The sequence below is a fragment of the Lissotriton helveticus genome, chromosome 1_1, assembly GCF_964261635.1.
Source record: "Lissotriton helveticus chromosome 1_1, aLisHel1.1, whole genome shotgun sequence".
Lineage (NCBI taxonomy): Eukaryota > Metazoa > Chordata > Amphibia > Caudata > Salamandridae > Lissotriton > Lissotriton helveticus.
This window is the reverse complement of record NC_136057.1, coordinates 1,949,417,947-1,949,442,103: the sequence shown is the minus strand read 5'-3', so window position 1 is coordinate 1,949,442,103 and position 24,157 is coordinate 1,949,417,947. Positions and strand designations below refer to the sequence as shown.

The following is a 24,157-nucleotide window of genomic DNA, read 5'->3' as shown; positions in this document are numbered from 1 at the left end:
GTACATATTCGGAGAAGCAACAAAGGAGGGGGGATCAATCGAGTCCAATGTTCTGGTGATGTGGCAGGAACTGCGACCCACCAGCTGCGTTCCCAGGCCTTCGAGGCACACAAGGCCCGTGACATTGATGACAGACAGAGCCACAGTCAGAGTGGCAGCAGTTCGTTTCCGTAGGTAGGAGAAGGTGGGTCTGGCTGGATTATGGAACACCTGCATTTCAACTCGTTCCTTGGCAGGGATGTCCATATGAAAGGAGGAACCAGAGGTCAAAGGACAAAAGGGAGCAGATGTCCTCCCGGTTTTGTTCAGCCAGAACCCATCGTAGAAGTGTGACACTGTTTGACCAGAAGTGGCGTTGTCCTTGTAGCTCTCTTGCAAGAGGATCAACCAGGCAAGGCAGGAGCCATGAACTGAGAAAGGGGAGGGGATGAAAGGGATGGAGTGTCCGGTGGCATGTGGGAGTAACCCGCAGATCCAGCAGTTTGTGGCGTTGGCGGCAAGGTTGTGTTGGTGCAATAGTTGCACGAAGGAATTGTTCCAGAACTCCTTACGCCTTTCTCGGAGCTGAGGCGAAAGGGAGATCAGGTGATGCTCTTTCATAGTGGTTGGCTGTGCAGTGGTCAGCAATATCTGATGAGCGGGAGCACTCTCTTACACGATCCAGAAGGAAGTCATGAGGAGGAGGCAAAAGAGGAGGAAAATGAAAAGGGCAATTGTCTTTGATTTGTGCATACTGTCAGTCTTTGGGTTCCTATAGTGGGTATTTCCGGTTGTTCCCGTCATTTTCTTATCTGGCGCTTCCATCATCTTCTTATCTGGCACTTCCATCATCTTCGAGGTGCTCGGTAGTGGGCAGAACCGCAGACTTCGTTTAGCTTCTCTCCGGGTAACCCTTGGTTGTGTTTTAGGCTACCGTTCAGAGATTCAACTTAGTCTGTGGTCTACTTAGCCGAAGCTCCCTCCTTTCGACGTAGGAAATACCCTTCCCTGGATGGCACAGTGGGATCTGAGAATTTTGAAAGTTCGAGTGCCTCGGTATCAGGATAACAGTTCAGTGATGGCCGGTCTTTGTTCAGGAGCTCTTCTTGGGTGCTGACGTTTTCTGTCGTGGTGAGGGTCGAGGAGACCTTCTTACAGTGCGTGCAGCCAGTGTCGTTTCCCCTCCACTCGAAGAGCCGTCCGGGTGGTGATCAGTACTTGCCAGGGGCCCGTCCACCGGGGTTCCACACTCTTTGCCCGTTGGAAATTTCGGATCAGCACATAATCCCCCGGTTGGATATCGTGACCCGGACCCCTGGAAGCATCGGGGATGGCCTGCTGCACCTGCTGATGAATGACAGACAATGTTTTAGTCAATTTGCACAAGTATTCAGACAGTAGGACATCCGGGACGTCGTGAATGGAGGTCGGTTTAGGGGCAGTCCAGAGGTTCATCGGTCGCCCAAATACAACCTCGTAGGGGGTCAAATGGTGCTTAGTGGGAGTGGAGCGCATTGATAGTAATGCCAGTGGGAGGGCATCTGGCCATTTAAGTCCTGTGGTGGCCACTATCTTCGACAGTTTTAGTTTCAGTGTGGCGTTGTGTCGCTCAACTAAGCCAGCAGTTTGGGGGTGAAAGACTGCATGGAACCTTTGTTTTACACCCAACCCTTTCAAGATTAGTTGGATAACTTCAGCTATGAAGTGGGGGCCGTTGTCGCTCCATAGAATTCGACAAAGGCCGTAGCGAGGGAAAAACTCTTTCAGCAGTACTTTGGCAGTGGTCATGGCAGTGTTATCACGGGTTGGATAGGCTTCTACCCATTTGCTGAAGGCACACACAATGACTAATACATACTTCAGGCTTTGGCATCTTTCTAGTTGGATGTAGTCCATCTGGAGGACCTCAAAGGGATGGTCGGGGACCCCAAACCCTCCCCGGGGTACCACAGTTCCTTTCCCAGGGTTGTGTTGCAGGCAGATAAGGCATTGCTGGACCAGGCGTCTGGCTGAGTCGGGAATTTTGTCGTTGTGCCAGACCCTGGAAATGAGTTCGATCATGGGGGCAGATCCTATGTGTGCGGGGGAGTGTGCTATAGTCAGTATGGGGATCAGGTACGAGTCAGGCAGCAACCATTTGTTTGTGTCCTTTGTCCGCCAGCAGCCTTCATCGTCTTTCAATCCCACCCGTGCCCATTCAGTTAATTCGGGTGGTGAGCTGGCCATCTGGATGTCCTTAATCGTTTCCCTAGCGTCAGTCCACTTCTCTGCTTGTGACCTGGTCACATACATGCGGGTCGTCGTCCTATTCTCAGCTGTGGTTCGGGCAGTGATGTCGGCTAGTGCGTTTCCCTGTCCTTTGATGTCCGTCACTTTTCTGTGTGCCTGGCATTTGATTACGGCTAATCGTTTGGGGAGGAGAACTGCTTCAATCAGGGCGGAGACTAGATCTCCGTGGAGGATGGGCGTGCCGTGGGACGTCAGGAATCCCCTTTCTCTCCACAAGAGTCCAAAATGGTGAACCACTCCGAAGGCGTACTGACTGTCCGTGTAAATGTTTGCCGTGGTCCCTGTCGCATTGATACATGCTCGTGTGAGGGCAATCAGTTCTGCCGCCTGTGCGGATCGTTGTGTGATGCGGGCTGTCTCAATTACTGTTTGGGCTGTCGTTACTGCATAGGCAGCTGAGGTGGTGCCGTCGGAGAGTTTGATGCAAGAGCCGTCTACCCTGAGCTCTCCGTCAGGGTCTGCGAAAGCGGTGTCTCGGAGGTCAACTCTACTCCTGGTCTGTTCGTCTGTGAGGGTCACACAGTCATGTATAGGGGGGACATTTGGGTCGTTTTCGGGCAGAGGCAACAAGGTGGCTGGGTTCAGTGTGGTGCATCTTTTCAGCGTGATGTGGGGTGCAAGCAGAGTCAGTTCGTATCCAGTCAGTCGGGCGCTAGTCAGGTGTTGCGTCTTAGTCTGGTTCAGGAGGGTGTCAACAGCATGGGGCACTAATACCGTGAGAGAATTCAATAGTACAATCCCCTCACTTTGTCGGATAGAGACAGCAGCGGCAGCTACGGCTCGAAGGCAGGCAGGCAAGGCTCTCGCTACAGGGTCAAGGGTGGCAGAGAAATAGGTACATGGTCGTTGCTTGGGACCAATAGTTTGAGTCAGGACAGACAAAGCGCACCCCTCCCTTTCGTGAGTGTAGAGAGAGAAGGGCTTGGTGTAATCGGGGGTCCCTAGGACTGGTGCAGAACAAAGGGCGTCTCGAAGTTCTTTGAAGGAAGATTGGCATTCGGGGGTCCAAGGGAGTGGGAAGGGGACATCTTAGGCTAGTAGGGAAAGTAGTGGCTTTACAATGAGGCTGAAATTTGGCAACCACTGCCGGCAGAAGGAGGTGAGACCTACCAGGGAGCGGACTTGTTTCTGGGTCTTTGGGACAGGGGTTTCTAGAATGGCCTGAATTCGATCGGGTGTGAGTTTTCTCCCATCTTTGTACAAGAGGTGGCCTAGGTAGGTGACCTGGGGTTGGCAGAATTGCAACTTCTTCTTGGAGACCTTGTGGCCATTTTCCGCAAGGAAGTGCAAGAGTTGGATGGTGGCTGTGACTGCAAGTGAAGTGGTGTCGGCCGCCAAAAGGATGTCATCGACGTACTGTATCAACACCACTCCCTCCGGTAGTTGAACGGCGTCCAGCTGCCTCTTGAGGGCCTGGCTATAGATGCTGGGACTTTCTGTGTAGCCTTGGGGAGCTCTACAAAATCTATATGAGCGGGATTTTAACGTGAAGCCGAAAAGGTAGCGGCTGTCTGGGTAGATGGGGATGGAGAAGAAAGCGTTCTTGAGGTCTATTACAGTGAAGGTGGTGGCTGTGGAAGGAATCAGGGTCAGAATGGTGGCGATATCTGAGACTACGGGGTACTGGGGTACAACTACCTTGTTGACCTCTCGAAGGTCGATGATGAAGCGGTACGCTTTCTCATCTCCCTCGCCCTGCTTCTTCACAATGGGTAGGATAGGGCTGTTGCAAATATTGCTGACTACTTCCTCTACCACTCCTGCCTCTACCAGGGACTGGATTATCATTACCAATGCCTTCTCACCTTCGGGCGATATCCGATACTGTGGGAGTTTTGGGAGTATCGCATCTTGGCGAACAGTTATGCGCACGGGGTCGATCATCATTCGTCCTACGTCAGCGTCAGTTTTAGCCCACAGATACAGAGGTAGAGAGTCAAGTAAGGATGCGTCAGCGTCAGAGATGGAGAACATGTGTCGTGCGGGATGAGGTCTGAGCAGAGTCGGGTTATCGTACAGAATGACTCGAACTCCGTCCTGTGAACACCTGATAGTAGCTCGGAAATGCTTCAGTAAGTCAAGTCCCATAATGGCATCGGGGGTGTTGGAGGAAAGTAGAAACGTCGTGTCAGTGGGGTTACTGTCCAAGTCGATGGAAACCGGTGCGGATAAGGGGTTGGTGGAGGGCGTTCCATCAAAGCCTATTGATGTTATGTGTGAGCCAGACAAGGGTGCCCTTGGAATCAGTCGTTTAGATAACGCACTACGTGTTGCGCCAGTGTCTACCAGGAATGGAGACTTCGTACCTAGGACCTTAGCGGTGACATAAGGACCTTGCTGGTTAACATAGAGCTCGACTGGATCCCTTCCTTGCCCTTGGCAGTCCTATATAAAGTCGCGGGCATTGTCGCAGTCAGACTGTTGGCACTGATTCTGCCGGGGACGGTCAAACGTGTTCGGTCTGCCAGGTCTGTCATTGTTGGTGTCGTGGGTGTGCCCTCGTCTCTGCCCTCTAGTCTTGGGGCCATTCGTCATGTCCCTCGTCTCTTTATTTTTAATCATTTCCAGAAGAACCGGGCATTGAGACTTCCAGTGGTCAAATCCTTTGCAAAACGCACACTGGTTCTCATCGAGGTCTGTTCGTGGAGCGCCGGGTGTGGGTGTGCGGTTTCTAGGGGCATTCGACTGGTAGTTTCCTCTATACTGTTCCCTTCCTGTCGTCACTCCTTGCAATTGAGCAATCATCACTCGTTCTTTCAAGTCCTTTTTCTTTTTCTCAGTCGCCCTATCGTTCTCGTTCTTTTGGTGTTCGTAGTACTGAGCCATCTGAAGGATGGCTGCAGGTTTGGAGGCCCCCCAACTACTCTCGCTTGTCTGTAACTTTTGGGAGACCTCTTGCGATAGACCCTTTACGTAGTTTTGCATGAATAGGTGTTGTCCGGTTGCAGTGGTCATGTCTTGGCCACTGTAGTCGGAGAACACCGTCTCAAGTCGGGAGAAGTATTCTGATACGTCTTCCTGGGGTTTCTGACGGCAAGCCGTGACTATCGACCAGTCTACCTTCTTCTCTGGGATCAATGTCTTCAGCTTCTGAACTATTTTGTCCGGGAGTTCCAGTATGTCTTTTACAGGTTTCTTTCCGGGCTCTCGCTGTCTATCTAGTTCACTGAGTTGATTCCAGGTATGTCCGAACAGATCTGTGTGGTCGGTTTTCCGGATTTGCTTCCACACGTCAGCCAGCAGACACAACCTGAAAAACAAGTCAATGTCCGCTAGAGTCATTATTGTTGAACCCAAGGCTGTACCTAGTTCGGTATAAAATGCTGTTGGGTTCTTTCTTAAATCGGGCAGGGTTTGCCTAAAAGTTAAAATATCTTGCCGATCCCATGGCTGATAAACCCAGTTGTACACAAACCTCCCCTTCGCATCTGCGTGGTTGATATCGTCGTTTGTTCCCTGACCTCGCGGGGGAACCCAGTAGGGGGCGGCTTCTCTGATAGGCATCATAGTGTTGGCTACTTCTGATGAGGACCCAGTCGTTTCAGGGATTGTAATCTTAACTTCTGGTTTCTGTTCCGTGAGGTGGCGGAAGACCTCAAGCGTTTGCATGAAGAGGTCCGTCACGTCGTGCTCAGCCTTGTCTCCAACATTGACTTTTCTATATAAAGCTGTCAGTTTAGCAGGACCCTGATTCTGATACCTATCCTCATATGCGTTCAGGGTGTGGTAGCTAAACCGTAAAATGAAATGCCGTCTGTGGCTACCGGCATGTGAATTGTGCATATCTATCGCGTATTCTTTGCTCTCCTTCCGTTCTACCAGTGTCTTTACTATCTTGTCAATTCCAACCCGCTCATCTTTGCTCAATCTATTCAGTCTGGCTGGTGGCTGCTTGCTAGTCTCGAGTTCATCTGATGTCGTTACTAATGCGGCCGGTGCGGAGGCCGTGAGGGCTGGGGTACTAGCTCCAAGGTCATTTTCATTTGCACTCGGAGCTGGCAGGTGCTGTACTAGAGGTTGGGAGGGGGCATAGGGGGGGGGGGGGGCATGTAGATGATCGGAGGACCTAGCAGTAACTCATCGTTCGCCCGTTGTTTGGAGGGCAGCTCAGGGTAGAGTGTAGAGGGGGTCCTAACAGGGCATTGGCCTGCCGACTCAGATTCCTGCTTTTGTCTGACCTCCTCTCTTTTTTTTATTTCTTCCTCTAGTTTCTTAGCGGTCAGGTGGGCTGCCTTTCGTAACTCTTTTCCTATTCTTGCTTCTTCTCTCTTCTTTCGTTGTTCTGCTTCTTTGCGCCACATGCCGAAACTATCAAGCATAGTGGGCGTTGTTTTATTGTTACAAAGGGCTGTTTCCAGCACGCTTATTTTTGCGTCATCGAAGGATCCTATCAGTGGCCACTGACTTTCCTGATCCTTTTTAGTATATTTATGCCATAACTTACTATAAGCTACGGCGACTAGTCCAGACTTTAAAAACATATCCTTATTAGGGGTGCCCTCCAGAGGAGCCGGATGGTCCACCTCTAATAAGCGGTCCGGGTTGAACCAACTACTGAACAATGGGGAGAAGATAGGCATGACGGGTTGCAATGGGGACAAAAGTCTGCACTACCTATCCTTTCACTGCTTACAAAGACTAGACAGAATATCTCTATTCCACGTTATTTGTAAGCAGAGAATACCTCCAAAGAACCGATATCGAACAATCAATGTCCGTTCAATCAAACAATCAGTGGCGAGAAAGAAATAGGCATGACGGGTTACAACGGGGGCAAAAGCCTGCGTTACCTATTCTTCACTATCTGCAAAGGGGGGCAGAATACTTTTATCCTTCCCCGTTTGTAGACAGAGAATTCTCGAGAAAGCAATCCTCGAACAAACAATGTTCGGGCAAACAATCAATCAGTGGGGGAGAGAGATAGGCACGACGGATTACAACGGGGGCAAAGGCCTGCGTTACCTACCCTTCACTACCTGCAAAGGAAGAGAGAATACATTCTATTCCTCTCCGTTTGCAGACAGAGAATCTCCAAGAGGACCAACAATTCGGAGAGTAATACTAGTATTTTCCAATCAATCAATCAAATATTTCACAGTTTGTCGTGTTACACGACCTTACCCGGACCGCATGGACAGTTTCCTGTCTTACGATTCCAGCGCCCGATCGTCCTCTATCTTCTGTCGCGGCACTCCTGATGGTTCCCAGTCAGGACCGTAGATCACTCGAGAGAGGTCTGCTCGGAACCAGTGAAGTTCGGATGATCGGCTGCCAGACGAGGGTCTATCGGGCAGGTGCACTTCCCGATCGTTGCAGTCGTTCACTCCGTCGTCAGGACCTCTCCCACTGGATCCACGTGTCGCTGATGGGCCCCACATTTGGGACGCCAATTGTAAGAAAAAGGGGTCAGGCAGATCAGGTCGATTATCCCTTTTCTTGGTTTGCCCGGCGTTAGCCGCTTCTCACCCAACTCACGGTTACCAAATAAAGAGGCAGGCGCTGGAGACTGGAAGGCAGGAAACAGGAGTTTATTTCCGACGGAGCAGAACACATCAGATCAGACAACGAGGTATCGTTTCGAGGGGCTCTAACCGCATCTCTGAGGCCTGGCCTCCTATACACAGTTTTATGGCTTTATTACATTTATGACATCCGTGGTATTGCTTTGAAGTTCACAAAGGCATCTTTGGAATCCCCGGTTCAGGCCCGCTCTCACACATATCTACAGTAGAGGTCTCCACCCAAATCACAGCATGATGGCTATCGCGCAGCTGGACATTCCGCTGGGAACGGGAATGTGGGCGATCGGTCGGATCTAGGGGTGTGAAGGCATTGATTAATCACCGCTCCTTTGATGTGGGGCGAGGTCCTACTGTAGGGGCAATAAACTGCATCTGCTGAGTTAAGTGATGGCCTGGGGTCAGGCCGGACAATCGGGCAGGGAGGAAGAGGTTATCAAAAGGGCCTGTTCTATGAATGAGATGAAAGAGTGAGGGGGTTCAGCACGGGATGTGGCTCGGAGGCGGGGTCGCGCCGGAGGTGCGTTTATGACCCAAGCAGGAGAGACCGGGGGTTGTCGGGGATGCTTGCGAGGCTGGGGAGTGAGGGGGAGAGAGAGAGAGAGACGCTGGCTATCGGGAGTGGGCAGAGAGGCCATGGCAATCAAAATGGTTGCTGCTTAGGCGCACGTATGGATCTGGAAAGGACAAGATGGCGCCGATAATGTTTACGCCACAATCCAGATTTTAACACGCTGGAGATCTGCGAGGCTTTGGCCCTCCTACGCTGGCTGGCTTGGGCATAGGCTTTCTGCCGTTTGGCCTCGATCTGGTCTTCATCGGATAATTCTGGCTTCCAGTGGGGATGATGCGGAATGGAGTCCGCAACCACTCGCCCCATGAGAACATGTCCCTGTGCAACCCCAGTGGTTGTGTGTGGTGTCTGTCGATAGCTCCTCAGAAACATGAATATCACCAGCTCCAACGATTGTCCTTTGTCGTGGGCAATCCGTATCACCTTATTGAGGGTTCACATGAAGTGCTCCACTTCGCCATTGGCTTGTGGCCATCGAGGAGTGATTCTGCGATGTCGGATTCCCAAGGCACTGAGGTAGCTGGCCAGTTCTTGTCCCTGAAACGGAGGGCCATTGTCCGTGCGTAGTTCTTTCATCACTCCATGAGCAGCCACTATCTTCTCGATTTTGGGAATGACTTCCATAGCGCTGGTGGTGGAAACTATTTCTACTTCCGGGTATTTGGAGTGATCGTCGATGGCTACCATGGTGTGTCGCCCATCCGGGAGACTGCCAAAGTCCAGGCTAACACATTCCCATGGGTGTCGTGGCTGGGGTTCTGCTATGACTGGTGCCTCTCCCGGGGCATCCCCAGTGACCTGACTAGCTGCACACGATCTTACTGTGGCTTCCACAAGGTCGTCGATGAGGGGGAACCACACCTTGGTCCGCAATCGAGATTTTGTTTTGACCATCCCTTGATGGCCGACATGAGCCAGTTGTACCACTTGAGCCATTAAAGATGATGGTATTACCAGTCGGTGACCTCTCAACAGGCATCCAGTGTCATCTTCGTTCAGTTCTCCCCTCACGTGATGAAGGCTGTCCATGATGCGCTGTGCTTCAGGCGTCAGTATTTTCCATTCCTCTTTGGTTCGGTGCCAGTTCCTGTTCTGTAGCGCCATTCGGGCCCTTTGTAGGCAGTCGTCCTTCCGGTTGGCCTCCGCAATGCTTTCCAGCGAAATGGGCATCGGGCATGATCGGGCCGTGACGCACCTCACGTATGCTTCGGTGTCTGCCGCATCCTCCATTTCTTCTTGAGTGGCTGCTCGCGGATGCCGAGAAAGATAATCTGCGGGATTCCTGGACCCAGGTTGATACTCCACTTGGCAGTTGTAATCTTGAAGTTGGAGCATCCACTTCTCGATGCGAGGTGGAGGTTTTGTGGAGGTCCCTGAGAAGAGAGCAACCAACGGCTTGTGATCAGTGGCTACTACAAACGGTTTCCCGTAGACATACAGGTGGAAGTGCCGGCACCCCCAGTGGATTGCTATCGCCTCTTTCTCGATTTGAGAATATCGTTGTTCAGTCTCCGTAAGGGAGCGGCTGGTGAAGGCCACAGGGTCAGTCTTCATCGGCTCATTGCCGTTGCATCAGGACAGCTCCTAATCATACAGGACCAGCATCCACGGCTACAAGCGTTAACTTTCGGGGATCGAAGAAGGCCAGCGTTGTGGTGTCGGACAAAGCTCCTTTGATTTCTTGGAATGCTTTCATCTGTTCCGGCCCCCATCTCCAAGGCGTGGTGTCTTTTGTGAGTTCTCTCAGCGGGAGTGTGAGGTTGGCGAGGTCCCGGATGAACCTCCCACAGTAGTTCACCATCCCCAGAAAGCTACGGACCTCTGTGACGGTGGTGGTCGGGGGAGCAGCTTCCTTGATATCTTTTACCTTGTCCGGATCCGGGTTGACCCCCTCCGTGGAGAAAGTGTATCCGAAGAACTGCAGTTTCCTTTTAAAGAATTCACACTTTTCCCGATGCAATGTGAGACCAGCTCCCCTGAGCTTCCGGAACACCTGCGCTAATCGGTTGTTGTGCTCCTGTATGTTGCGGGCGTGTATCATGATGTCATCACTGACGTTTATCACACCTGGTATGTCCGCAATCAGTTCTTGTATGACATTTTGGAATACCTCGGCCGCGCTGGACACACCAAAGCTGAGGCGAGTGTACCTCCGAAGTCCTACGTGGGTCGAGAAAGTCGTGATGTTGCGTGACTCTTCATCGAGCACCAGTTGGTGATATCCGGAGCGCAAGTCTAGCTTTGAGAACCAGCTGGCTCCCGCCATTTCACCTATTAGATCATCAATTGTGGGCGTTATATGGCGCTCCCTCGTGATGGCGGCGTTGGGGAGACGCATATCCACACAAATTCGGACGGCACCTGGTTGCTTCGGTTTTCTTCTAACCACTATGGGTGAAACCCAGGGAGTGGGGCCCGTCACCTTTTCTATTATTCCTGCCGCTTCCAGCTTCTTGAGCTCCTCTTCTACGAGGGGTCTGAGATGGAAAGCAATGCAGCGATGCCTTAGTGCCACCGGCTGGACGGTGTGGTCGATGTGGAGGTGTACTTTGCTCCCCGTGAACTTCCCAATGCCTTTAAAATGTCGGATAATTCTGCTATGAGCTGTTGAATCGACTCCTGGTGCACTCCAAACGAGAACTTGACTACTCCCAGGTCTTCCGCTGCCCGACACCCGAGTAGCATGCCTTGCCCGTCTTCTGACACGAAGATGTTGGTGGTGATAGATTGGTCTCCATGCGAGACGGATGTTTTGAATTTCCCTCGGATCCTGAGAGGGGTGTCCTGTCCATATGCAAAAACTCCGTTGGGTGTCGGACTCAGAATCGGTGGTGGGTCTAGTGTTTGATGGAGGGTGGCAGCCATGAGGTTAATGGTTGCGCCTGTATCTACTACGGCCATGAGCTCTTGTCCACCCACCCGGATACCACACTGAGGCAGTCGCCTGGCTTGCCGGGTCGCAGTGCCAAACATGTGCACCTTGTGCACGATCCTCTCCACCTCCTCGTCCATGTCACTCTGACTGGGGTTTCCTTCGGGCACAGCATTCACTACCTGCTGAGGTTTTCTGTACTTCTTGGATCGGTAGACCTTCTCAAAGTGATTGAACCCGCCACAACCGGAGCATCGCTTTCCCTTGGCTGGGCACTCCGGTGCCGGATGGGGTGTTCCCCCGCAGTACCCACAGGTCTTCCCTGACGTCGCAACGGCGGCCCCCGTGTTTTTCTTTGTCCACTTCATTGGTGACTTGACTGTTACTTTGTTGACCGGTTCAGCCTTCACCGGCGCTTGGAGTGCGGCTTCCATATGGGATGCTCGGGCCTTCGACAGTTCTTTGGTTCGACCTAGAGTTAGAATGTCCGCCAGAGGCTTCCCCTACTCTTCTAGGATGCGTTCCCTGAGTTTGGCTGACGCGCATCCCTGGATGATCTGTCCCCTTATTTCCTCAGAGGCGTCCGCAAACCCACAGGTTGAAGACAGGCTTTTTAGCCGTGCATGGTACGTGTCCAGTGACTCTTCGGGCAGCTGTCGTGCTTGCCTGAATATGAACGTCTCATAGTCCTGATTGGCCATGGGCTCAAAGTAGGCCTTCAGGGCATTTATAAGTGAGTGGTGATTTTTTGGCGGTACTTCCACTAGAGTTTTGGCGATATTATGAACATCCTTTCCCCCTATGTGAAGAACCATGGCCCGTTTCTGGTCTTTATGGACTTTGGTGGCTTCGAAGAAGTTTAACAATCGATCTACCCAGTCCTTCCATTTTGGGGCCAGCGACGAAGGCGAGCCCTCTACCAATGGCTCAATTGGCGGTATTGTGGCCATGTCTGTGGTGACGGCGCGAGGTGTCGTGGATGAACGCAGCACCTTTGTGGTAGTTCCCTGGTTTTCCTGTCTTCAGTGTTATTTGCAGGCACCAGTGCTTGTTGGCATGTGCAGATTAAGTGGGCCTTAGAGTGACGAAACACACAGATTCTCCTTGTGGAGGCAGCCTTTATGTTTTCGTGCCACAGTGCTGTGTGTTGTTGGGGTTCTGTGTGCTGTCTCTGGAAGATAGAGCTATACCTCCTCTGTGTAGTGTCCCTGTGGTTACTACGTAGTCCTCTCACAAGGTTCTGGCGCTTGCAGGTCTTCCCCCCTCGTGTTCAGGGTCTGCACCCACCACGTGGGGCTCTCCTACCTCCTCTTGCGGGACACCCGACACTCCCTTCACCTTTTCGCGGGACTGGGGACGGAGCCCGAACCTTGGGAGGCTCTGCGCGGCTTGCACGGAGGCACAGGGGGCGTGGCCGGGGCCTTGCAATGCTCCCTTACAGTTTCACCCGGAGGCGCGCTTCACGCATCGGCTGCCTGCCGGTATGCGGCGCCGCCCGGGGCTTGGTTGTCGGGGCACGAGAGCAGCCGGAAGGGTTATCGGAGCTCTTAATTCTTGTGGCTCCGCTCCGAAGGTAGGCACAGTGACGTGGGAGGCGGCGCTGATGGAGAGGGCGCACAGGCGGGGCACGGCGGCTCACCTGACGTTACCGCTGCCACCGGAGTCTCCGATCCGGATTCCCGTTGCGTGGCCGCACCGCGTGCGGGCTGCTGGGCACGAGCGCGGCGAGCCGATGGCAGAGCTCGCGCCCGCCGCAGCAGGGCAGATGCAACACACACAGCGAGGGTACGCCCACCCTCATCGCCAGCTGTTGTGTCGGGGCAATCTACTCTAAGCGGGCACCTGGGGTGTGATGGGCCTAACACGTGGCCTTATATTCATGAAGGAATCACACGGACACTGGGGAACTGTTGGTGGCTCTGCACGTCGTTGCCAACTGGCGTACTTACGTGCGGAGACCCCTTTTATTAAAAAGGTCACGTGGGAGTCACGCTGCACGCCTGTTGCGCCACAGGCGTAAATAAGCTGGAACACAACAACACGGTCATCATTTATTATCACAATCCTCACGTCGCTCTCTGGTAACGGTGGCAAGTGATTGCCGTAGGACCCGCACTCCAGTGTCATCTCGGGTCACCTATCGTTTGGTCCCGAGCCACATTTTTTGTTGCCCTGCTCCGTGCCACCACCCAGGTAAAACTGCACAGGCAAAAAGGAGCATCAGCAGGGCGGTTGCCGCTCATCAGTCAGAATACAATACAGGCCTGGCATGGAGTGCACTTAAAGAGCACCCAATAAGGCCCCCATCTTAGTCACACCCCTGCATAAATGCAACTTAACTTACTTTCTTGGAAATTATCTTTTCTTGTAACTGTTATTTTCAAGGGATAGGTAAGACACACAACTTTTTAGCAGCTAAATCATTAGCTTTATTTCATACAAAGGAAGAAGTGCTTAGAATTCTTTGATTTTCTTAATGTAAATTTTAACTCTTTCGACGCTATTGACGGAACCATTCCGTCACGCCCCTCGGTGGGCTGTGCTCATGACGGAACGGTTCCGTCACGGCCCGTTCGCCGCGCCTGCGTGGCGCTGATTTCGCGCCTGCGCGGTGCGTTTTATTAAGCGGGCGGGGCCGTGACGGAACCGTTCCGTCACAAGCACAGCTCACCCGCGAGCAGTGACGGAACGGTTCTGTCAACCGCGCAGGTGAGCCACGCGCCCCCCCGTGTCCGTTAGCGTTGCGGCGGAATAGCCGCCGCAGCGAAGGTGCTAACTTTCATGTAAAACAGACAGTTAGCCTACTAAAGTTAACAGTACATTTTTATTCGGCTGGCTATAACAGAACTTATTACACAATAGGAAAAGTAACCATCACCTTTGTTGTAGAACGTTCCCCTGCCACATATTTGCAGTGCTGCTCTTTAGTAATCTAGTCATAGTTTAGGCAAATATTATTTCAAAGACCTGGACTAGTAAATCGTGCTTACATGTTAAGTTTGCTGGACACCTTTTTCTTATGACCCTGCCCTGTTTCATTTTCTCCTCTAAGAATTTTTACCTGTAATATTAGTTGTTGTCTTGCATGGTTATCCTCACCAGATTCACATTCAAATCTTCCATTCAACGCCTTGTTAAAAAGTAAGAACAATATGGCTTGTTGAATCGATGTTTTTTTTTTAATTAAGAGTATGTTTATTGGGTCTTTGTCTTTTCACTTGATGTAATCTAGTTAGTCTGTCAATCTTTTGAGACTACAGCAGTTTGACAATGCTCTTTGCATTACATCGGGCTATGCATGTTTCTAAGCCACATTCCTTATTATATGATAAACTGGTAAGCTACTTTCATGGAATCATTTAGAGGTCTCCATTTTGACCACCCTCATAAACTCTTTTGCTATGCTCCAAATATGAGCACAGGTTCTCTCACACTTTCAGTCATGCAAATGTTTGGGAGTATCCAAGAAGAAAACCCAATGCGAACAATCCATGATACCGCTAATCCTCTACTCTATCTTCTCCCATCTGCACCCCATGTTTGGGCACGAAAAATAGCATGATTGGCCATTTGATTCACAAATGTTTTTCACCAGGGTCTATGTGTAGACAAGGTTTATCGAGGTTCAAGACAAGAAACATTATCGCAGCAATTTTTTTAAATATATTGTAACTGAAGTGAAGTTCTGTTCTATTCTTCTCATTACTTATAGAGACTGATTTAAGGGTTCCCCCAAACTGTCATGTTGCTCCGACCCCAATCCTCTCTGTTTTCAGTCAGGGCTGTTACTCATCATTTCACTGGGGTACTCTTCCTTTAAGAATTTGCATCTTCTGAATTATTGTTGCACTGTCTATTTCAGGTTAGAAACACATGTTCATGATTTAGTTCACATAGATATCAAGTATAATCATTCATGCATTCATTCACTCAATATTTTTGGACTTCTCTTGCCATCTGCAAACACCTTCCAGGGCCAGCTAGTACCTGATATAAAGGGTACTAGGGATAGTCAAGGAATCTTTGAAACAATGCACTAGAAACTACTGAAAATGGATGTGGATACCTATGAAGGTACTACTTTGGGAGAGTTCACTGTTTGTGCATTGACTACTCTATTCACCTTAGCCCAAGGTCTCATTTGCACCAGTAAAACATCTTAATACTTAGTAAAACACCCAAGCTCATGTGTAATGATGTCTCATCTATAAACCCACTAGCCCAGCAAATGTGGCTTAAGATGTTATTTTAATGGTGGAGAGTTCCACTGTTTCCAGCACATGATAGAGGCTCACATGTGACAAAGTTTAAGAATATAACAAAGTTTCGATAGGTTACTTTCCCTATGGATTTTACAGCTCCAATAGATATCGAACAAGGCTTCAGACAGTGGTGGGAGTAGTTACTAACTAGCTTTATGCAATTTTGAGCTGCAATATGTCTTTAAAATAACAAAACGACGATTACAGTTATTCACTGTCATTGTTTTCCATTGTTTTCAGAAATAAATTGCCCAGAGCCTGCAATTCCACATGGAATAATTACCAACCGCAAACCAGTTTTTAGGAAGGATGAGAGATTGGAATTCTACTGTGAGATGGGATATAAATATGAGGGCAGACCTCCAGAATGCACAGAGGAAGGTTGGAATCCAAAGCCTTTTTGTAAAGGTAAGTGTCCACTGGTTTTATCGGTTGATTGCTCTTTCTTTTGGACACATTATAATGATGACATGAGAAGTACTACTACAATATTCACACTAATAATCAAACTATATGAAAATGCAAAGGGAATTGAATACAGATATGACTTGCTCTCCTCGTGCAGCAGAGTTCATTATGTCACTCAGTATTATGCCTCATCTTGTATAGTGTATGTCTGAAGAGGTCAACAATAAAGCCTGCAGACTAGTATGACCGTACAGAGCATCCATGGCTGCTGCAGTGCATTCAAAAGCATAGACCTCCAACGGAGCCAGACTATATTATGCATTTGGAACTGGTACCATGCACACACAGACACACAAACACACCCATTCTTCCATTCCCACAACATTACACATCGCTGTGGGGACCTGACATTGCAGAGACAGATCTGAATTTACCTCGATGTCTGTGCTTTTTTAAACAATGGTGAAAATCAGTTTAACAGTTTTTGACAAATGTTCCACATTTTTGGGCATCACCAATAGCAGCCACATACAAAGATGTTCTGTTTTATTTCACACATTCTTCTATGAAGCATCTCCCACTTACCTTATGGGATACACTTTAGGGAAGAGGGAGGTTATCACAGTGGCGGCAAATCCATTATGCCATGCCCGACTGGTGAAATAGTCATCAATTATGTGTTTCCTGGAGATAGAGCCCCAAACTGGGGGTCCATTCTCAGGAAGCGCATAATCATATAACCAACAAGGCGTGGAAGTGTTATGCTTGCACCTGGGAGGCTGTCATGATTTCTGTTGTTTTCCTGGTCTGAGGAGTCGGTGTTGGCAGAACTGTCAAATGAGTTTTCCAGCTAGAGCTGGCAGTGGGTCTGCTAACTTGAACACCACAACCTGCCATCCTTTAACATGGTGTAACATTTAAAAGTGGGGGAAGAGTGGGACAGCACCATTACTGGAAACACCCTTTTTATACTGGGGGAAGGTTTTAAATGCTGAAATTAGGGAGGGAAATGTTGGAAATTAAGATCTGGACTTTAGGAGGATAGCTGGGATGTGCCCCCATGACTTTAACAGAACCAGTACTGGGCAACCTTAAGTTTAAGTTGTTTTAATTGATGAGTTAATACACCTTGCGATCATTTAAATCAATTAATGGGAAGTACAGTGGCAGCTGGCGTGTAGGGAGGGTGGTGAGGCAAATAAAAGTAAATAAGTAAGTAAACAATATAATTACACTTACCTTCCTGGCGCGACGTCCTCCTAGCTCGGGGCTTCTCCAGGCAAGCAGGCTCATACGTGGGACCCAGAAAGCTGCAGTAACCAATCCTGGCACTGCCATAATGCACTATCCGGACCCGGTAAGATGGGTAGGCTTAACTGGCCCTGGCACAGGCAGTAGAAACCCCAATCCTTATGGCTTCTCCCTTGATGTCAGACCCACCGGGTACTGTTGACACCCCATGTCTCTAACCCTTAGGCAAGAGCAGTGTCATACAGGTAGTACAACTTATGTGCTGTATTTAAACAGATACTAATCATTAGGTCATGTTTTGTAGATTGTAGTTTTCCACTAGGTCCTGAAGAATCGCAGTCAATGCACTAGAAGCGAGAAACATGTTGACCACACCATTTTGCACTTTAGCCCTGGATCACTCTGGGAAACCATAGTTCCCACGAGTACCGGCTATCCTTGATTTTACTTGTGGCAGAGGACCACCAGAATAAAATTGTTTTCCGGTACCTTGAGCCACATTTTATCTTCACCCACACTATCTGCTCTGTCTTGGCCCCTCACCCCCACTTCACTGATAGGCAGTTGGATAAAAGATCTCCGATAAAGAGCCCCTCTTTGAGGTGAGCCCGTTGGGCATTGCACCGCCTGCCCAACGAGGAGCACTGCCGATGATGAAGCATGACAATCGCAAGGGTGTGTGAGGCCATTATATCCAACAAATTGGATACCCAGGGGTAGTCCTCCATTGAGCACTAGCCCCTTACCCTAGTGACCTTTTTCCTTTCCTTACCTTTCCCTCCTATTCCTCTAGGAACAGCCCAGTCATCTCTTTTGTTGTCTACTGCTTTAATGCAGCATGAAAGAAGCACCGGTATTGGAGGGAGCGGCCTTCTTTGGTGCTCCAGAGGACACTGGAGCACTATTGTGCCTCTAACCCAGGTGTCTTAGACAGCTGGGTAAGAAAGGTTTAAAATGCACATGCCTAGCTGGCCATTGCAAGATGGCCGGTCAAAGAAACATGCACACTTTAAACTTAAAGGGCCCTGTCCATCACTGCTTTATGCTGCTGATCGACTGCTAACAGCAGAACCCCCCCCCCCCTGCCTCCCCCCACCGCCCCCCCATACCCTCTCCGTCCTATTGCTGGGCTTGGGATGGGGTTTTGAAAGATTAAGTGGTAATAAATTAACTTTACTACTATGTTATTTTCCCATCTCTGGGGGCAATTTAGTTGGTGGGGAAATGCCTTAATGGAGGAGCTGCCCCATGGCTAGTAACTCTAGTGTTGATACAACCAATGCAGTAGTAACAGAATACCATGAAACTGATGACATTCACTGTCCAAGCATCCAGAAGGGTGGCTTGTGTTTAAACTGGGTAGATGTATTAGATGGTGGCAATAAGAAAACCCAGAAGTGTAAAAGGGTCTCCACTAGTGACTGCTACTATCATTAGATCATGAAGGGGCAAACTGAATGCCATTCTATCTCTCCATTCTAACCCCCTTTGATTATATTAACCCCTTCGGTGCTCACGACGGTCCCCGGCCATCACGCGCCACGGTGGGCGTGTGCTAACATCCGAACTCCGCCCACTCTCTATTTCGCCCGCACAGCGTAAAACTTCAGCCAGCGCTCAAAGGGTTAATTCCTGCGCAGGGCTGATGATCGTGCGAGCATTTTTACTACAGCTGCCAGAGAGTGAAAATCATTACCACAGAGCGTGGTGGTAGGTGCAGGACTGCAGAGTTACAAATATCAGCTGCAACTGAGGGAAAGGGAGAACTGAGGATAGGTCGGAAGCAACTCAGCCTAAAGAGGGCAGATATAGGAATCTAGATCATTAGCAACAGAAGGAACACCTTTGATTGGTCTTCTGGTTTTGAGCCAAAGTATGGATTAGATATTCTGACTCAATGGTGTTGGAGGGTATCTAAAGGCTCACTTTGAATCGCTCTGAGGCTTTTCACTACTGGTGGAAGTAAAATCGCAGGCAATAGCTCCCCAGATAAAGTGGATAGCAACGTTTTACCCATTTATTTCTCACTGAGGCAAAGACAGTAAAATGCCCTTTGCAAACCTTGGTCATGGACTATGTAGTTGAATGCGTATTTATTTTAAATTTCTGCTAAAGCTGTGGGCACCCACTATCTGTCCAGTTTCTAATGTACCGCAAGAGAAGAGGAAAGCCGCCGAAATATGGTCACGCTAAATGCTGGAATACAACTCTTTTCATGGTGGGAAGAGGATTCGAACACCCCTAAATATGAGGGGCGTTCATGGTATGTAAACTTTGTGCTAGTGTAGAGACAATTGTCTTCCTTATAAATAATTTAAAAAAAAGGCCAAGTTGCACGTTGCTGCTGCCTTTCCCGATGCTGTTTGTAAATTCCATTTGGAACATGGCTACGCAAGAACGGAGTCCTTCTTCTCTACTTATTATTATATTATTTGATTTACTAGCATACAGCATGCCAGCAGCCTGTCCTTAAACTTCATTTCTTCTGCGAGAATGACCAAGAATGTGCCAGTGTTATAAATGTTGAAGCTACCGGTGTGTTCATGCCTTCCACAAGCAGCCATCCCTGTGCTACACCTAAAAATCAGAGGAGAGGCCTTGAAATGCACTTTTTATTCAAAGACAAGATAATGTTCTCTTCCCACTGAATGCTTTGAATATTTGAAGAAAATGTATTTTCATTAGGCTTGGAAGAAATGAAAATGACGACAGTTTGATGTGCTTAATTTCGAGAGATTTTCTTTATGCTTATTGTGTGAAATGTCCTAAATTTCACCATTATTCCATGTCAAGTAATAACGCACCATTTGTGGTAAAACATTTTTTTACCGCAAATGCAAGACAACAAATGAACACGAGCAGATGTTATTTGCAGTTCCTTCGTTTCCTTGGACAATTTTTTTTAACACAAAATGCATCCTCGTGAAAAAAACGGTCACGAGGACGCTTTTTAGACTAAAATGTGGCACTAAATAACAAATTTGAATTTCGCCTAAATATGCATCATTTCATTTAATTTGCCAAAATTACCATATCGTGGAAATTGCACAACTCTGATTTTCATGTCCCTTATTTCTTCTTAGCAAATGGGAGAACGGGAAATACTGCTATGCCATTGCTCACGCACGCAATATATTCACATATAAAACAGATGCTATGAGTCATTGACTGATAAGGAAGTAGAACAAATACAATGTCAGCAGAAGCCTGCTACGTTTTTATTTCTAGGACAGAGTTCATATGGAGATCCGGCCTTCTCCAAGAGGGCATACTTGGCAAAGTGACAAGGCTTATTTTAACCTTGTAATTAGGGCTGAACTCTCAGCCCTGCAGTATGAGACAGATGAATTGACAAAATCTGGACACACTTTGGCACATGCATTTTGTGTAGCTCGTGACCTAATTTATATTCCATTCAAGATGATAGTAGTTTGCTATATATTTTATATACGTCATAATAATGTCCTGTGATGTGTGGGAGTCGTATGAAAATACACACTATTGTGGGAGGGGAAGCTATCCCAGAACTGGTTTGGAGTGAACACATGGGAGGTTTTGCCTATTATTATAGCCACACCTTTTGGACGGTCATTGTGAGCTCTGCGAAGGGGAAGGCAGATTCTGCCATATTGGTTTCAGTGAAAGAGGGGAACAGTGGAATAGTTTGCAGTAAAACACACAGGGAGTGCAGCAAAAGGGGGTAGGGTCATCCTGGGAACTTTTGCCTCATTAGTTAGGTAGTGGCCAGGAGTTTCCCTCACCCACAGTCTGGCATTGGACATAAATGTGGCACCCCCAGTACCATCTTCAATCAATCAATCAATCATATCATTTATATAGCGCACTACTCACCCGGAGGGTCTCAAGGCGCTGGGGGGAGGGGGTCCGCTACTGTTCGAACAGCCAGGTCTTGAGCTGCTTCCTGAAGGCGAGGTGGTCTTGGGTCAGGCGGAGGTGGGTCGGAAGGGAGTTCCAAGTCTTGGCGGCCAGGTAGGAGAAGGACCTTCCTCCTGTGGTGGTTCTTCGGATGCGGGGGACGGCGGCGAGGGCGTGGCTGGTCGATCGGAGCTGGCGCGTGGGAGCGTAGAAGTTGAGACGGCTGTTGAGGTATCCTGGGCCTTGGTTGTGTAGGGTTTTGTATGCGTGGGTGAGGAGCCGGAAGGTGATTCTCTTGTTGACCGGGAGCCAGTGCAGGTCTCTCAGGTGTCCGGAGGTGTGGCTGCGGCGGGGGATGTCCAGGATGAGTCGTGCTGAGGTGTTCTGGATCCGCTGGAGTCTCTTCTGGAGTTTGGCGGTGGTTCCGGCGTAGAGGGAGTTGCCGTAGTCCAGACGGCTGGTGACGAGGGCCTGGGTGACCGTCTTCCTGGTCTCGGTGGGGATCCATCGGAAGATCTTGCGTAGCATGCGCAGAATGTTGAAGCACGACGAGGAGACGGCGTTGACTTGTCTGGTCATGGAGAGGGATGAGTCCAGGATGAAGCCCAGGTTACGTGCATGGTCTGTGGGTTTGGGCGCGCTGCCCAGGGCAGAGGGCCACCAGGAGTCATCCCAGGCGGAGGGTGCGGATCCCAGGATGAGGACTTCCGTCTTGTCCGAGTTCAGTTTCAGACGACTGTTCATCATCCACTTGGCAACGTCTGTCATCCCTTCGTGTAGGTTGGCTCTGGCGGTGACGGGGTCTTTGGTGAGGGAGATGATCAGCTGGGTGTCGTCGGCGTAGGAGATGATGTTGAGGTTGTGCTGGCGTGCGATGGCTGCGAGGGGGCTCATGTAGACGTTGAAGAGTGTTGGGCTGAGCGAGGAGCCTTGAGGAACGCCGCAGATGACTTCGGTGGCCTCCGATCTGAACGGGGGAGGCGGACTCTCTGTGTCCTTCTGGCGAGGAAGGAGATGATCCACTCCAGTGCCTTCTCCTGGATTCCGACGTTGCTGAGGCGCTGTACTAGGGTACGGTGGCAGACAGTGTCGAAGGCCGCGGAGAGGTCCAGGAGGATGAGGGCCGCTGTTTCTCCGTTGTCGAGCAGGGCTCGGATGTCATCGGTGGCTGCGATCAGGGCGGTCTCGGTACTGTGGTTGGCCCGGAAGCCAGACTGCGAGAGGTCGAGGGATCCGTTCGTCTCGAGGAAGGCGGCCAGTTGCTTGTTGACGGTCTTCTCGATGACTTTTGCCGGGAATGGGAGCAGCGAGATGGGGCGGTAGTTCTTGAGGTCGGTGGGGTCGGCTGAAGGCTTTTTAAGTTGGGCGCTGAGTTCGGCGTGCTTCCAGCTCTCCGGGAAGGTCGCGGTGTCGAAGGAGGTGTTGATGATGTCTCGCAGGTGGGGTGCGATGACAGCGTCGGCCTTGTTGAAAACGTGGTGAGGGCAGGGGTCTGTCGGAGATCCGGAGTGAATGGAGTTCATCGTGTTGACGGTGTCTTCGGTGCTGATCGGGGTCCAGGCACGGAGGGTGGTTGTGGGGGGGGTGTGGTTCGATCGTGGCGTGCGTCGTTTGAGTGCTGAAGCTGTTATGTATGTCCGCGATCTTGTTGTGGAAGTAGGAGGCGAGGGAGTTGCAGAGGTCTTGCGAAGGGGTGATGTCGTTGTTTCCAGCGTTGGGGTTGGAGAGCTCTTTCACGATGTTGAAGAGTTCTTTGCTGTTGTGTGCGTTGTTGTCTAGTCGTTCCTTGAATGCGGTTTTCTTGGTGGCGCGGATCAGTTGGTGGTGTTTTCGGGTGGCGAGCTTGAAAACAGTCATGTTGTCCGGTGTCGGGTTTCCGCGCCACGTTTTCTCGAGTGCTCTGCAGTTCTTCTTGGAGCTCTTGAGTTCGTCGTTAAACCATGGTGCTTTCTTGCTGCCGGGTCTGCTCGGCACTGCTGGGCCTGTGGAAGACAGAACGATGGGTTCCTGCTGTTGAGACCGGTGAAAAAACCCCTAAGTGCTATACTTGCTCCCATTTGTATCCAGGAGAAATTATTGGCTGACCTTCAATTAAGCTACAGGGATAATGAAGCTGCAAAAAGCTCACTTTCCTGACAAGCCCACCTGACCAGTTCTAACTGACCCTGCCCTGGTCCCTGCTGGTGGCTTCTTCTTGGAGTGAGTCCTGACCCCAACATGCTGCTCTTGAGGTCCTGGAACTCTTGGCTGGTGTTACAGTGTATCTTTTTGCCCAAACTGCAAAAGCTGAGACTCCGAAACGTTTTGCTAACATTTTCCCTGAAGAACCTGTGGGAGACCGAGGCAGTCCTGGAGCTGAAGCAGTCAACTTTGAATTGCTTGTTGAAACCATTAGCTGGCTTGCCCTGCTGAATAAATATGACTTCCAGAAACGTTTTTAAGTCTGAACGTAGAGGGCATCACCGAGAGTGGTGCCAAGCCAAAGCCGAACAACGCTGAAGGCTTCCTGGGCATGGACTTTGGACTCTGCCATCTTAGAACTTTCCCACGTGCATCGATAACTGTACCAGGGACCCACTCTTCATCAACCTTCCATTATCAAACCCTGCTTTGGATCCAGCCTGCAACTTTGCCCGCCCATGACTGGTCGACAACCGCATTCCATTCTTGAAAGTTTTCTATGTCCAAATGTACTTTTGAACCAGGACATGCCGGAGTTTTGTATCTAACCCACAGGATGTCAAGGTAAGCCTTAAACCTTACCATTGTCCCGGTCCAGCGCAACCAGGTACATAACATAAGTATTTGTAAAGTGCATGCTCACCCGAGGGTATCTTGGTTGTGAATAACAGATGTACATTGTTACCCTTCTCAATGGTACTCATATTATCAACCTCAGAAGGAAGACAGGCTGAGTGGTCCCACCGGGTTTTGAACCTGTGACCATGAGTTTGAACACATGCCCCTACAGTGGACTCATTAGTCCACTGAGCCACCAGACCCATCTTACCAGTTACCCAGTTGCCTGTGGCTGGTGCTTTTTGACGATATCTATGGTTCCACTTATTGTAGTTTTGTAGTTTTGGTCTCTTTTTGTTCAATAAAATATTCCTATTAATAAATTAGA

General features: G+C 49.8%; 1 protein-coding gene across 2 annotated transcripts in view; it reads left to right on the top strand.

Annotated features, from left to right (window-relative positions):
- The window catches only part of LOC144755218 (complement factor H-like), a 1,175,739-nt gene that overhangs the window by 154,883 nt on the left and 996,699 nt on the right, over positions 1–24,157 (top strand). For both annotated transcript variants that reach the window (XM_078643916.1, XM_078643925.1), the window contains exon 6: positions 15,736–15,903. In XM_078643916.1, the coding sequence (XP_078500042.1) occupies positions 15,736–15,903 (168 nt within the window). The remainder of the gene's footprint in view (positions 1–15,735; positions 15,904–24,157) is intronic.